Here is a 15,741-nt window from a genome sequence, read left to right on the forward strand (position 1 = left end):
TGAGGCTGAGGTAGGGGGCTCTGAAGTTCAAGGCTCACCTAACTTAAATGATAAGCTGGAGGTCAATCTGGGGAACATAGCATTCAGTTCAAATAATTCAAATTCATTCATTCATTTTGAGGGATCAAACCCCCAGACCACTATTATTATAAAAGAAGCAACGAGTATACATATAACTACCAGTAGATCAGTCTCCCCAGGGAGTCAGATACAAGCCTCTAAGGTCATTGTGAACCTATAATCTATTATCTCTTAATTTTTCTCATCAAATCACTTATTACTAAAGAGTTACTGCAGGAGTGGCAAGGATTGATCACAGCGGATATCAAGATTTAAGCACATTTGATATAAAGACTCCTATAAACAGGAAGAGGAGCCCATGACCTACAAGGTAAAGACTGGACTGTTTAACTTCTTCAGGGCTTGTATAAAAACAAGAGTGAAGTCATTACCCTTACCCTGGAGGTGTGGGGATGTTCCCAAGAATAGAATAGAAGGGATTTCTTTTCTCTTTAAATTCAGCTATGTGGAAAATCAGTAACCAAAATGTATGGAAGGAGTTCAAGTGTAAACATCCTAGAGGTTACTTGAACGTGTTATTCCACTCTTGAGAAAAGTGTCTTTTCATCACATTTGTAAGACTCTAATTTAGCAGTTTTCATCCTGTGGGCCATGACCCCTTTGGCAAACCTCTACCTCCAAAATATTTACATTATGATTCATAACAGTAGCAAAATTACAGTTATGAAGTAGCAATGGAATGATTTTATGGTTAGGGGTCACCACAACACGAGGAACTGTAGTATATAGGGTGGCAGCATTAGGAAGATTGCAACTCACTGCCCCAACTCATTGCCAAGGACCTCAAGGTTCTGACAGTCTATAACTTCTTCCTCTTGAATCTTAGGCCCTAAGCACACCATCCACACTCATTCCCCCTTCCATGTTTCCCTTTAAAGATGTCTCTATTCACAAATCCTATCATAAATACGCCAAGTGTTTTACCATTGCACTCTAGTCTATATACCCCAGCTCCATATTCAAGCCTTTGTAAAATAAATGTTAATATCTAACTTAAATGTGAATATCTGGTACAGGGCGAGCAGCTTTAGCTGTAATATGTGGGACCAAAACTGGTTCAAATTTTTGAGGATTTTTTTGTTGTTTTTGGAATGTGTTTATAATTTTCCAGCTGAAATCCTTAACCTGAAAATCTAAAATGTTCTAAAAATCTGAAATTTTGAGTATCATTGTTGGCACTCAAAAAAAAAAAAAAAATCTTGAAATTAAAAACCAAACAAAAAGCTTGAGGGAGAGGGGGAGGGCTAGAGAATCAGACCAGTGGCTAAGGGAACTTACTGCTCTTTCCCATAGAGTTCAGTCCCAGCACTCATGTCAAGTGCTGACAACTGCCTCTAACTCCAGCTCAGGAGATTCAACGCCCTTTTCTGGCCTTTCTGCACAACACACACTAAAATAGTCCTGAATTTTGGTTTCAGATTGAGGATGTTCAACCCTATACACTAACCATAAGGAAAAAGTGACTTCTAGGTTTTTTTTAACTTTTGTTTTATTTTGAAACAGTCTCCCTATGTAGTCCAAGTTGGCCTCAAACTCTCAATTCTCCTGCATCAGCCTCGTGACTGCTAGGATTACAGGTTTATGTGTCACCAAACCTGGCAGTGACTTTCAGTTTATTAACAACGAATTTGAACATTACTCAGGGTAAGAAAATGACAGTGATATTCCTCACACACTGTGTTTTGGCAGTTAAGCTAGAATATCATGTACTGATGTCTTCTTTTCGTTTATTTATTTATTTTGTTTTTGGAGACAGGGTTTCTCTATAATAGCCTTGGCTGTCCTGGAACTCACTTTGTAGACCAGGCTGGCTTCAAATTCCGAGATCCGCCTGCCTCTGCTTCCTTAAGGGCATGTGCACCAATGCTTGGGGGGATATTCATTTTGGTTTTAAAGATAGTGTCACTCTACAGGGTGACAGCCCAGGCTTCTCCAGAACTGACCATATAATACCATGCTAGCTTGAAACTCACAGCAATCCTCTTACCTCAGCTACCCCAGTGCTGAGATTAAAGGCAAGAATGACCACCTTCCACATATCCTTCCTATTTCTAAAAAGGAGTTTCCTTCCCTCTAAGCATTTGTTCCATACTACTACTTCCATGGCTAATTCACACGAGGTAGAGGTTTCCCAATGGAAGGATGTTTCTACAGACTGGATTTCATCTTATCTACCACTGAGATGGCATGCATTATAAAAATATAAAACACTTTAGGAAATATGTCTTCTGGTCAGAAGTTCAATACAAATACTGCTTTACAGAGGATCTGAGTTTGGTTACCAAGACCCAAGCCAGGCAGCTCACAACCTCTCAGAAACTCCAGCTTCAGGGAATCAGAGGATCTGCTCTGGCTTCTGTGGATGCCTGAACTCACATCTATACTCATACAGAGACACAAACGTTTACATATAATTAAAATAATATTTTTTTTTTAAAAAGTGTCTTCTGGGCCGGAGAGATGTCTCAGAGGTTAGGAGCACTGGCTGTTCTTCCAAAGGTCAATTCCCAGCAACCATATGGTGGCTCACAACCATCTATAATGAGATCTGGTGCCCTCTTTTGGCCTGCAGGCGCACATGCAAACAGAACACTGTATAAATAAGTATTATTTAAAAAAAAAAAAAAAAAAAAAAAAAGGGTCTTCTGAAAAGGAATTGCTCCCCCTCACAATATGGTTTAAAATTACTGCACAGGTATCTTCTAAATGATGTAAATGTTTGCGCAATAAGCTAAACTAATTACACCATACTTGTAATGCATTTATATCTGATCAGGATTTCCCCACGTATTTTGCTCACTATTTTTATTTTGCTCACTTCAGCTAGCGATGCAGCCCAATCTCCGAAAAAGTTTATGATCTCAATGTACCCTAAAAGCAATCTTCACTCTCCTAAAGACCCCCCGCCAAAGAACATTGACATTTATGACAGAAATAAAACCACTAAGACATTTGAGGAAGGCTCTTCAATAACAAAATTTTACATACCTGTAATATCTAGAACTGATGGAGATGCAATGTAGTATCTGTGAACTGTTTCAAGAAGTTGAGCACCATGGCCCTGACCTTGAAATGGAGTCAGTATCAGCATCTGACTATAGTAAAGAAATTATTCTAAATTAGAATATCTTATCATGTCCAGTTTAAAATTTTCAAATTACTATAGTATGAATTTTGGTGCTTTTTAAAAATCAAACTTGAAGAAACCGAAAAATTACTAACATACTCAAAATTGGTTTACTCTGCCACACAGTTTCAAAGAAAATAATAAATTAAATCAGTACACAGCCAATGAATAGTGATTTTTTTTTTTTAAACAAATCAACACTACTATAACAAGTATTGGAAACTTCAGCAGTTCCTTCTGAAATAAAAGACAAGGCACGTGTTATACTGCCAATTACCTTACACGTGGCCGGGTTTTGTCTGGGTACACATAGTAATTATAGACTGTCATGTAGCCTACGGTCGCAAAGAGCGTAGCTCCATCCTTATTATACTTCTCAAATCTGCAGATAAAACAGAAAGCCAAGCAGGTCAATTACAGTCGCGCTCCCATGCAGTGTCCATTTTCTTTTCCATTCTCTGACTGAATTTTCAGTGTCAGCAAGCTACTCTGTGAGGGCCCAATGGGTACACCTGCTATGTTCTGAATGTACAATTCACTTAATTGGTGTGCAGCAACTTGGATAAATCAGACCTCTTTACATCACTTCAGTGCACTTGCCTATTATAAAGATGAATAGGTGGCAAGTAAAAGAAAACACAGGCAAAGCTCATTTTACTGTTTAAGCCTACATTCAGGGCCCTAACGGACAACAGCATTTAATTCAGCTCTATTCTCAAGTCCCCCAAAGCATAATGAAGGCAAACTCAAGCCCCATAAACAATAGTTTTTCTTTCCTGGGAAAAATATCATTATACTGTCCCAATAATTGGGCTGCCACAATTAAAATGCTGGCTTTGTGGAGGTAATAAGGTCCACTGTTGCTTTAGAACTGTACTTACACTAGAAAGTAGTGCCATCTTTCATCATCCACGTCAATAAAGCTAGCAGTTTCAATAAACCACATCAAAAAGGTCTGAAGCCTTTCATGATATTCTCGAAAGCCTCTACATGTCATGTCAGCCTAGGGAAAAAGCCAGCAAAAGTCAGGTGAAACCCATCATAGAGGTAAGTGAAAGTCTGCAGAACACAAAACTATCCTGTGGGAAAATGTTTAGAAGTCTCAGATTAAATATGTATACAAACATACAGTCAAAACAGATCTGGTTTTAGTGCCAATAAAAGCCTGTTTTGTCTAACATTAGAATTACTGAATATAAAATCCCATACAGGTTCCAGGCTAAGGAAATATTTCTTTTTACCTTGTATATCTGAAAAGTAAAGTTTTCTCCTCCTGTTGGACTAGAAACTGAGTATGTATGGAGAAGAGTTCCAAATGGCGTGAAATCAGCTTCTTTTTCCAGCAAAGAAAGAAAATCATTTGTGTTTGTACAAAACCCAGGTGGAATGATTTGTCTGATTTTGCCTTCAACATCATCTGCCTGAGAAATAGAGAATAAAGAACAAAAAAATTAACAAACTTCATTTTTAGCTGAAAATGTTTTATTTCTTTTAAATGGACAAAACTAGTTTAGGTATAGTGATTAATCCCAGCACTCAGGAAGCAGAGGCAGGTGGATCTCTGTGAGTTTGAGGCCAGCCTAGCCTACATAACAAGTTCCAGGCCAGCCAGGAATAGACCCCATGTTTCAAAACAAAACAAAAAATTTTGATGGACAAAACCAAAAAGTACCACACAAAACTTCACAATTAATCTAAAGAAGTAAACAGTGCAGTGAAATGGAAAAAGATCAGTTTCCTATAAACAAACTACTCACACAAATTTGAGATGAGCATTAACATAAAGATAAATCAGAGGACGCAGGTAGCCTAATATCAGGTGCAAGAGTAAAGGCAGTTCCGTTGAGATTGTTTAACAGCATATAGAAAATGATTATTACCTACCACCCTTTATGACAATCTTAACAAGCCAAAGCAAAAGACTGCTTATTATTTTACATGTCAGAGGAACCATATTATTCAAGACATGAAGAGATCACATAAGTGGTTAGGCTAGGTAGTCTGAACAAATGAACAGTAGACAGATAACACTCTCATATGCTAAACTAAGATAAAAAATTTTTTCAAATGTCTTCACTCAGGAAATAAAAAAAATCATATGAATGGTTATATTATCTACTCTACAATGCGACAACTTTCATAGACTTGGATTTGTGATCGTATAAAAGAGAAAAGACTGGACAACAAAATTAAACTCAGAGATTAAAATTACCCTTGTTAAACAACCTCAATGAATGAAAACTATCAGCTGAGCAGACTTCATAATCCTTTTCAAACCCCCAAAGACCACTTGATTGAATACATTTACTACTTCTCTTTAACCATGAATATTTGATGAAGTCTTACAATAAAGTATTACTGCTTCTCACCAGGCAATAAAACTTAATGAATTGGTCTCAACTTAACAAAACCTTATCCTTCAATACAGTCCCTAAAAGCCTGACATTACATTCAACAAAATGAGCTTGCATTCTATTCAAACTTTTTCCTGAACAATGAGGCCAGGTTTTTACTTAATGGAGTTTGCCGTGAGTTCAGCTGTAATGTTTGTATTGTATCTATTTCCACAAGGACTGACACAAGAACACTTTGTGTTAACTTACTAAGCAGCTCTTTCATACCGTTTACATGCATGATGGGTATTAGTTCTAAACCAAGACCCTTGCTACTTAGCATTCAAAACAGGGAAATTAAGATGCTTAGGACAAAATATACTACAAAAGGCTAATACAACATGCTACTAATTCCTGTCCTTTCAACCATCTTTTAACTAAGCAGGAGCAATGCACCTGCAGATGAATAGTACTTTATTATCATTCAGTTACATTTTAGGATAGAGATACAAGGATGAAGCTTATCACAAATGAGTTTTATTTTCAATGCTTTGATTCCAACATATATATATGATTTGTTTATGGTCATAAAAATAAGCTAATACTTAAAATAGGGCTTTTCAACATTCTGCCTGACAGTTTATTGCTAATGTCTGTATTAGTACTTACATACAAGTTCATTCTCAATTGCAAATAAACTAAATCTGGTAAATCTACTTTATTTAAAACTATATATACTGTTTGATAAATATTTTTCCCTGAAACTGTGAATGTGAAGAGATATCCAGTTTTTAATAGTTGCACGAGGAAGTAGTTAAAAAGAGGGATAATTGCAATAGATTTGTTATATAGTAATGTTTTTAAAAAATAAGTAGTGATAAGCAAAATAGCATAGTATAATTGTAGTCCTGTTTTTTTATTTTAATGTCAGGGGGAAAACCTACAATTAAAAAAAAAAAAATCACTGCAGGGCAGTCTCAACATTGTGATTTTAACCTTTAACTTTTCTTATACCATGTCTCCTAAGCAAGGCAGTATAGATGAGTCACTTTACCCATCTTGTGTCTAGAAATCGACTTCAAAGCTCTCTAGGTTTCAAATCTCAAATTTGAGCTTAAGCAAAAGAATATAACTTTCAGTCTTCAAAGATATTTATTGTAATAAACATCTTCAAATAAAATCTTTTGAGTTGAGCAAATCTATAATTATTTTAAGAACTCTAATGACGGAAAAGAGCTGAATTTAAAAGCAGAAAATCTGTACAAATGTAAATATGTATCTAATTCATTCATATTAAAATAAAAACAATTTTACAGCTCTTTAGTGGACTGGAGAGATGGCTCAGTAGTTAAGAGCACTCACTGTTCCTCCAGGGGACCTGGATTCAATTCTCAGCACCCACATGGTGGCTCATAACTGTCTGTAACTCCAGTTAAGGGGATCTGAAAGCAGCCCTCTTGTGACATCCACGGGCACACAATGCAGTGCATGTATGCACACTTGTAGGCAAAACATTCATACATATGAAAATAAAAATAAAAACATAAGCTGGGCAGTGGTGGTACACGCCCAGCACTTGGGAGGCAGAAGCAGGCAAATCTGTGAGTTATAGGCCAGTCTGGCCTACGACACAGAGAAATCTTATCTTAAAAAAAAAAAAAAAGCTTGTTAAGCCTATAACTTGGAATTCTGTTCCTTAAAGAAAAAAAAGTTTTTATTTGTCTATTAAACAGATTTTACTGAAAACAAAACAAAAAGGCAACAAAAAACATTTTATAATTCAGTCTTAGAGATCTGTACTCTTCTACACTGTATACTGGATTAAATCTTTTAAAATATTTATTTTATGTGTACAAGTGTTTTGTCTACATGCAAGACTGCTGCCCAGAGATGAGAGATTATTGGATTTAAAAAGCATTTCTCACATTTCATATAGCCAAGGCTAGTCTCAAGTTTATTATGTAGCTGAGGCTAGAGCTGAGCTGCCAATCTTCCTGTTGCCACCTTGTGCTGGGATTACAGGTGTATACAGTGACACCCACTTGAGATATTTTTTATTCTCGTTATTACTTTTATTTTACGCAACAAAGCATAGCACGCTGGAACTCTAAAATGACTATGGTGATAAACTATGTTCTTAAAGATTTCAGAAAGGGACTAGATAGATGTGTCGGTGGTTAGAGGGCTGGCTGCTCTTGTATAAGCTTTTCTGGCCTCTGGTGTATATCTGTATACCATGTGTGCACTTGGCGCCCATGGAGGCCAAAAGAGGGAATCAGATGCCCTTGAAATGGAGTTATTGGTGGTTGTCAGTCACTAAGTTGGACCTGGAAAACCTGGGTCCTTAACAAAACCAGCCAGCACACTTGACCACTGAGCCATCTGTCCAGTCCATTGAAATATTTTAAAAGATATACTTTCTCATCATGCCCATTTAGAGTTCTAATGTTCTATGCTTTATCTGTTACTTAACAAAAATGTTCCTATGAACAATTTTTGTTTCTCTTCATCGCTGCACAAACAACAACTAGAATGTTATAAATATATAATTTCTTTTAATTTGATTTATACATATTAAAAAGTACGATGACCTCTCTAGTACCTTATCTTAAGCAGCAGTTTGTTAAGGTTGTCCCTGCTGAGTTACTTTTGAGGTTGCAATGAAAGGCATGTTAAATAAATGGAACATGCAATTCTTTACTTGGCTTAAGTGTCACAAGATTTAGCATTACTTGGTTTTTGTTTTTGTTTTTTGAGACAGGGTAGCTTTGGCTGTCCTGGACTTGCTTTGTAGACCAGGCTGGCATCAGACTCACAGCAATCCACTTGCCTCTGCCTCCCTGAGTGCTGGGATTACAGGTGTGCACGACCTCAATTGGCTCTCATTACTGTAATTCTAAGAATACCTAAGATATGCTACAAAAGTAAAAAGTGTTACAGTCGATAAAATGGATGTCAGACTAAACCGCCTTAACCATTTCGATCTGGGCTTCCTTCCATCCATAATCTTATAAATACTTGCTTATATTTTTTATCTTAGTGTTTTCTACATCTACGCCATCCTCAGGGTTCTTCCTCCTGGCCCATGTGGTTTCTTCTCCATGATACCCCATCGTTGCATCCTTCCTGCTCCTCTCTTCCTGTCCATCTGTCTGTTTCCTGCGTTTCTCCTCTTCCCAAAGCCTGGGAACTTTAGCCATGCCTACCCCATTCTGCTCTGTCCAGGTTTTAGGCCTTTAATCAACCAATCAGGTATAATGTCCCAGGCAGGTTTACACAAGGGTAGGTGTATCCAGGTAGTAACCAGATCTTGCTAAGGGCGTGACTTTGGCCAGCTGAAAACATTCAGTGGGCAAACTATGAGAAGAGGAGGTATATAGAAGCCCACAATGAGACAACGCTTTTTGGATCAACACTTTTGCTTCAACACTTCACTTCACAAAGAGAAACATTCCAGAGAACTTCTTAGGGAACTCCAACTGAGTCTTGTAGCTTTCACTGCCCTGTCCTGCTCTGCTGAATTGTGCTGCTGTTTGATGCTGGCATTTGGACTGGGCTGCTGGTATCTGGACAACAAAGAGTGAGCTTACCCTAAGGAACTACTTCTAAAAAGGTCTACAACCCCCTTTTCCTATAAACCTTTCTCTCCTACCTCTGGTCAGCAGGTTAGAAGGGAGGTAGAAGCATTTAAGAACCCTAAATAAAGTAGGTTTATTGAAAAATCTAAGCCTACAATCCCTAGGGCTTATGGGCCAGCCAAACCAGCCTACTGCTGGGTTCTGTTTCTGCCCTCAGGGTGTCCAGACACTCTTCTGGGGCTGGACTGGAAGGAATGAAGCTTATCCAGATGGGTGAGTTGGCAGGACCTTGGTCTGGCAGTGAGAGGAGGAAAAAGCCTACTCTATGACAGTTTTCAGTGAAACAGCTCTCCTTTATTGGGGAAGAGGGGATTTAAGGGCTATATAAACCTTGGGGAAGTGGGTAGGGCTTTTCAGGGTGACTGTAAATCATTGGCTGGGGCTGAGGTGCTGTGACTGCTTCATTTGCATAAAGAGGAATCCCAGGTGCTAGCTGAACATTTCTTTATAAGGAAATAGCAAGTTTTAACCTGAAACTTGGTCACCAGACCATATGACTACCTCAAGGGTGGTAGAGGTGGAGTTTACGTGCACAGGGCATGAACACCCAAAACAGGAAAGGAGTGACCCTTACTATTGTTGGTCCCAATGTGAGATTTTTGGGGTTTGGACACATTTCGTCCTCACTCTTGCTTCAGGCCAGCTCCCCTGCCCCAAAGCCTACTTGGTAAGTTCCAAGCCAGTTAAGACCCTGCCTCAAAATCGAAAGAAAACAACAACAAAAGTTGATAGAGCCCAAGGAATAGCACCCGAGATCATCCTCTGGTCTCACACCTACATGCACACAAACACGTACACACATGCATGTGTAAATACACACACAAAAGTATACAATACACAAAAGCACAGCTAGGCCTAGTAGTACAGGCCTATAACCCTAGTTACTTAGATGACAGTTAAGAATCCCACCATAAAGGCCAGCCCAGGCTACATAATGAGATCAGGGTGAGCCAGGGCCACTTACTAAGACTGTCTCAAAAATAAAAGTAAACATCCAGGGTACAGCTCAGAGGTAAACTGCTTGTCCAGTGCTTGCCCTAGACTTAATACTCAGCACTGCGACAGAAATTACTTTCCTATAAAAAGGTTAAAGGTTCCAGGAAAAAAAATTATGCTTTCATCTGTCAAAGTTAATCGTTAGGAGACAAGAATAAAATATTTGAATATTCATAGATAACACAACTTACCCATGCATCTCAATGTTCTTTACCACATCTCTCCCAGAAATGCAAGTAGGAAAATGAACAAACTTAGTTCATATACTCCTTCATTAAAAAACAATGAAATTACACCAAAGGGGGGAAAAAGGCAGAGGAATTAAAAAAACAAAAGATAAGCAAAGATGAGCAAATCAATGTCTGAATAATCAAGTATACTACCAATAGCTAATAAAGTGGTTTCCTGAGCATCATACCTGCACTACAGAATTTTAGATACAACTGTGAAATTCAGCTTAAAAAAAAAAAAAAAAAAAAAAAGATGGTAAAAGATTAATGTCATGGGGGCAGTGAGATGGCTTAGCAGGCAAGGGTGCCAGCTACCAAGCCGGACAACCGGAAGTTTGATTCCCAGAACCCAACTCTCACAAGTTTTTCTCTGGCATCCACACATGGACTTTGACACACACATGCCCCCCATACATATACACAAGCATGCAGATGCACGCACACACACACACAAATTTAATGTATTAGCAAAACTGCAGTAAGCATTTTTAACTTTTTCGATCTGCTACTCATGCCTTAAAAATGTGCTTGCTTTTTTTTTGAGACAAGGTCTCACCATGTAACTCTGGCCAGGCAGACCTTGAGAGACAGTTATATCTACCTGGAAGTATCATTATTTCTTAGGCAATTTTTTTTCTTCTATCCTTGTTCTCTCCCTCAACCATCACATCTACTTCAACCAGGGGAGCCAGTCCTGCCCCTTGCCAGCTGCAGCTAGCAGAAGTGGTACAGGCACAGGAGAACTGGCAGGCTGAATAACTCAGGTAGCATCCACAGCCCAGATCCAGGGCTTTTGGCCCACATAAACATCTACCCCATCTATGAATTCTTGTAGTATGTGATGGCGCATGGGAAGCAAAGCTGCAGGATTCAGGACACAGGGCAACAACAAGGATATCTGAGAGGAGTCTCGGTGAGGATCCAGTGTTGACAGTGTAGCAGAAGCCGAAGGCTCCAATGAACATTTGCAAGTAAAGCTGTTTGGGCTGTGTGACACACTATGACACGATATAGCTTCCATAGTGAGATTTTGTTTGTTCCTTTGTTTTTATTCTTATTTTTTGTTTTTTCTTGGGATTAGGTTGCAAGGGTAGAAGGCTGATATGGAGCGATGGGAAGTTAGTGGGATTGGGGTGCATAATGTGAAATTCAAGAGAATCAGTAAAAGGTTTTTTAAAAAATCTGGTTTTTAACTTCTGATCTTCCTACCACCCCTCACTTCCAGGATGCTGAGATTATAAACATGCACACATGCCACCCCAAAATTAGCTTTTTAAAATGTGACTTTGTTGTAGAACTGCTTAAAAACTATAGCGATTAACTATTCTTGCCTCTTACCAATACCTTACCTTGGCACGGAAAATCCCAAGGCTCTGCATTATCTAGATTTGCCACTTTCTTCAACCATCCCAGCAAAAATTATTTCTAACTCTCACTGAGTTTATGCTTTGTTAATGGTAAAGTCTATGAAGGGATACTGCATCCCTGGCATCGAGAGCGCAAGAGGCCAGGCTGGAGAAATGGCTCCAATGTTAAAAGGAGAGGACCTAAGTTCGGTTTCCAGCACCCACATTAGGTGCTGGAACTCCAGCTGCAGGGGATCCAAAGCCCTCTTGCGGCCCCTTTCGGTACTCACATTCACATGCCATACCTGTTTTCACACTACATAACACACGTAATTAATGGAGGAAAAGAAACACAGGAAGCCCTGGGGGATGAACAGTCATTGCAAACTAAAACACAAGAGGCCAGTCCATTATGCCCATATCAAGTACCATTCTTTAAAAGCCAACAAGGGAAAGTGGGATCTTTCCTTAACTCTAAACAAATGATCTTTTCACAGTGAAGCAAATAAGTAACCCTACAAAAACACTATACAAGATTGACTGATTTCTTAGACTTAACATAGTACCTAAGTGGAAAACCCTGGTTTTCAGAAATGGAACAATTAGAAGTTAGTGCAAATAGATAGCTATTTTCACAACACACAATATTTGAAAGATTTATCAATACCTAAGTCAATAGTTCCTTTGGAAGAAATCAATTTAGCACTATCAGCTGCAACATTAAATCATTCACTCACATACACAGATGCCTCAAGTAACTGTGAATTTTGTACTGCACATTAGCTGTATTTGAAATCAGAATACTTAGTATAAAATATTTGGATTCTGGAGAAATTTAACCACATCTAATAAGAAAAATCTATCAAAACCCTCTGTTTCAATAATTTAGATTTAGTTGCAAACATTTACTTATCACAACTATAGCATTATTCACAATCACCTTTCTATCAGCAAAATTTCAAAAGATACAAGCTATTAGATAAAACAAGTACTAAGTACAAATTACATATCATTAATCTGTCAAGCTTGATAATTTTAAATATGACTGAGAGAGAAGTAAAAAAAAAGTAGTACTCAAAATATTTATAAGACTAATATTGAATATGAGACTTTTTCTTTTTAAAAATTATTTTACTGCCGGGCATGGTGGTACATGCCTGTGATCCCAGCACTCAGTGAGGCGGATCTCTGTGAGTTCGAGGCCAGCCTGGTCTACAAAGTGAGTCTAGGACAGCCAAGACTACACACAAAGAAACCCTGTCTTGAAAGACAAACAAACAAACACCATTCTCATTAACATCAAAATCCTCATGTCTACACTAGTGTGGGGTTTGGTTTAAAAAAAAAAAGAAAAGAAAAAGAAACCCTATCTTGAAAAACTTTAAAAAAAAAATAATAAACTATTCTCTGTGTGGGTGTATGCCTGCATTTATGTATGTAGATCGTGTGTGCCTGGTGCTCACAGAGACAGAAAAGGTGTCAGATATCCTGGAACTACAGAATTATAGACCATTGTGAGCTACCTTGAGGATGCTGGGAATGCAACCCTGATCTTCTAGATAGCAGCCAGCGCTCTTAACTGTTAAGGCACACCTCCAACCTAAGACTATTTCTTGTGAACTCTTTGAGCTAAAAGATATACCAGTTACTCTGCACTTACCATTCACAGTATATACATGCATGGAACATGGGTGACAGGCTACCAGTGATATAGTACAGCAGGATCTTCAGTACTATGCTGTACCCCATACATCTATAAAACTAATATGTGCAGAGATGACCTTCATTCACATTGTATTAAGGTGTGTCTCTGTTGATTGCTATTAATTGCTGACCCTGCAGTGAGCTAAATGCTAACAGATTCTGGTATTGTCATTGCTATTGAAGAATCTCCAGTCTCAATGTTGTGTAAAAATTACTCCCCAGTTATCTCTATTGGTAATAAGCTGAAGAGCCTATGACTGGGCAGAGCAGACAGTAGGCAGGACTTCTGGTCCCAGTCTTGGTGCAGGGTTGGGGAGTGGGTGTAATAGAGGGAGAGAGAGAAAGTGAAGGAGAAGAGAGCAAGTTTTAATGCTTATTACAAATATAATAGGTCTCTAGCTCCTCGTTTGAGAACTACAGCGGGCATAGAAAAGCTTTAATTCAACAATTACATGCCAATCAAAAACTTTTCTAAAACTAAGACTATTTCAGGCTTCTTTCATGCTATATATACATAATACGTCATTTCATTAAACATACCAATATACTATTTTTATGTAGATTATTAAAGAGAAGCCTCTCACAATGATACTTTTTTAAAATTTTATTTACATTGGTGTTCTTCCTCTATGTATGTCTGTGTGAGGGTGTTAGATCCCTTGAAACTGTAATTACAGACAGTTGTGAGCCACCATGGAGGTGCTAGGATTTAAACTCTCAGGTCCTTTGGAAGAGCAGCCAATACTCTTAACCGATGAGCCATCTCTCCAGGCCCCCACAATGATACTTAACTGACAATTAAGAGCATAAACATGGTGGAGAGAAAGAAAAACTTATAATGCAATCAACAGGATTAAAAAAAAAAAAGAGTTAAAATATAAAGCCTTCAGAAAGTTGGCAACTTCCATGTCTACAATAAAAGCGAAAGTCAGTAAGTAAAGCTTTGATCATGGAGAAAGTTCACCCAGGAGATACACAAGACTCAGGATCATGATCATAGGCAAATACCTCCTATACCTGAAAGCCTGATTCTGAAGCTACAACATTTCGATTTCTCCTCCCTAGAACCGTAGCATTTAAGATCTCTTACTCAAGTAGTTCAGTTAGAATATATGTACTTCTCTCTGTTCTTACCTCCACACAGTCAAAGTTCTCATCAACCTTAGATGCATACTCCACACGGAACATTGTTGACAGGCTGCCAGCGATATAGTACAGCAGGATCTTCAGACCCTTGTAACCAAAAGCAGTTTCACTGAGATGAAAAGCAAAAACAAAAAAAAAACAGCCAAAATGAATTTTTGCCAAGTCATCAAAAACTATTAGCTATACACATACAAATTTAAAAAATTAAAATTTCCCATGAAATTAAACTATATTTACTTGTTTTAAAATTAAAGAAAATGAACATTCACAATAAAACTATACTCAGCTTTATGTAAAAAAAAGAATCAGGCAGGCAGTGGTGATACATACCTTAAAGCCCAGAGTTCCTGAGGCAAAGGCAAGCAGATCTGAGTTCTAGGCCAACCTGGTCTACAGATCCAAGTTCTAGGGCAGCTAGCCAAGACTACACAGAAAAACTGTCTCAAAATGCGAGAGACAGACAGACAGAGAGAGGGGACGAGTGGGAGAGACTATCCAGGTGCCTAACTCAGGACAGCTGTTTGGGTAATGGGCATACTAAACAACTGGCACAGTATACGTACTCACTAACTGCTAACGTTGCTACCACTGTCACTGTGTCTCCTGCTGCCACTATTACTGCCAGGTGTTTCGAATGACGTAAGTAGGCAAACAGGCAGCCTTGGGCAGTTCTTTCAGCTTACCATTTGTTTTCCTCACGAGCATCCATCACTATTCACAGTAGTGAAAACACCCAACCCTGTTGTGAATTCCAACTCTATTCTCTACTATCATTAAACACCACTATTCTTTTCCAGCTTACAAAGAATCTTGGGGGAGGGAGACAAATTCTAAAATATCTGTATCAGATGAATCTATAGAGACAGTAAGGAGGTTACTGAATGCCTAGGATGGGAGTTCGAAGAGGGCTCTTTGCCAAGAGTAATAAAAACATTCTAAAACTGATTCAAAAAAATCTAAAATGGATGAAATTTATCTCAGTAAAGCCAGGCTTTATTTCTATTTTGAAAATGGATTCTTTCATTTTTTAATGTTTTATTCTTAATCATATATTTGCCTGTATGTGGACATATGCCTGTGAATACAGTACCCCAAAAAGCCAAAAGACATTGGATGCCATTGAAGCTGGAGTTAGAGGTA

General features: G+C 38.3%; 1 protein-coding gene across 3 annotated transcripts in view; it reads right to left on the reverse strand.

Annotated features, from left to right (window-relative positions):
* The window catches only part of Hat1 (histone acetyltransferase 1), a 43,167-nt gene that overhangs the window by 12,660 nt on the left and 14,766 nt on the right, over window positions 1-15,741 (reverse strand). For all 3 annotated transcript variants that reach the window (XM_055599996.1, XM_055599997.1, XM_055599998.1), the window contains 5 exons: window positions 14,590-14,710; window positions 4,450-4,629; window positions 4,090-4,211; window positions 3,486-3,590; window positions 3,070-3,176 (listed from right to left, as the gene is read on the reverse strand). In XM_055599996.1, coding sequence (XP_055455971.1) covers window positions 3,070-3,176; window positions 3,486-3,590; window positions 4,090-4,211; window positions 4,450-4,629; window positions 14,590-14,710 — 635 coding nt within the window. The remainder of the gene's footprint in view (window positions 1-3,069; window positions 3,177-3,485; window positions 3,591-4,089; window positions 4,212-4,449; window positions 4,630-14,589; window positions 14,711-15,741) is intronic.

The sequence above is a fragment of the Psammomys obesus genome, unplaced genomic scaffold (assembly GCF_907164565.1).
Source record: "Psammomys obesus unplaced genomic scaffold, mPsaObe1.curated_primary_1811, whole genome shotgun sequence".
Classification (NCBI taxonomy): Eukaryota; Metazoa; Chordata; class Mammalia; order Rodentia; family Muridae; genus Psammomys; species Psammomys obesus.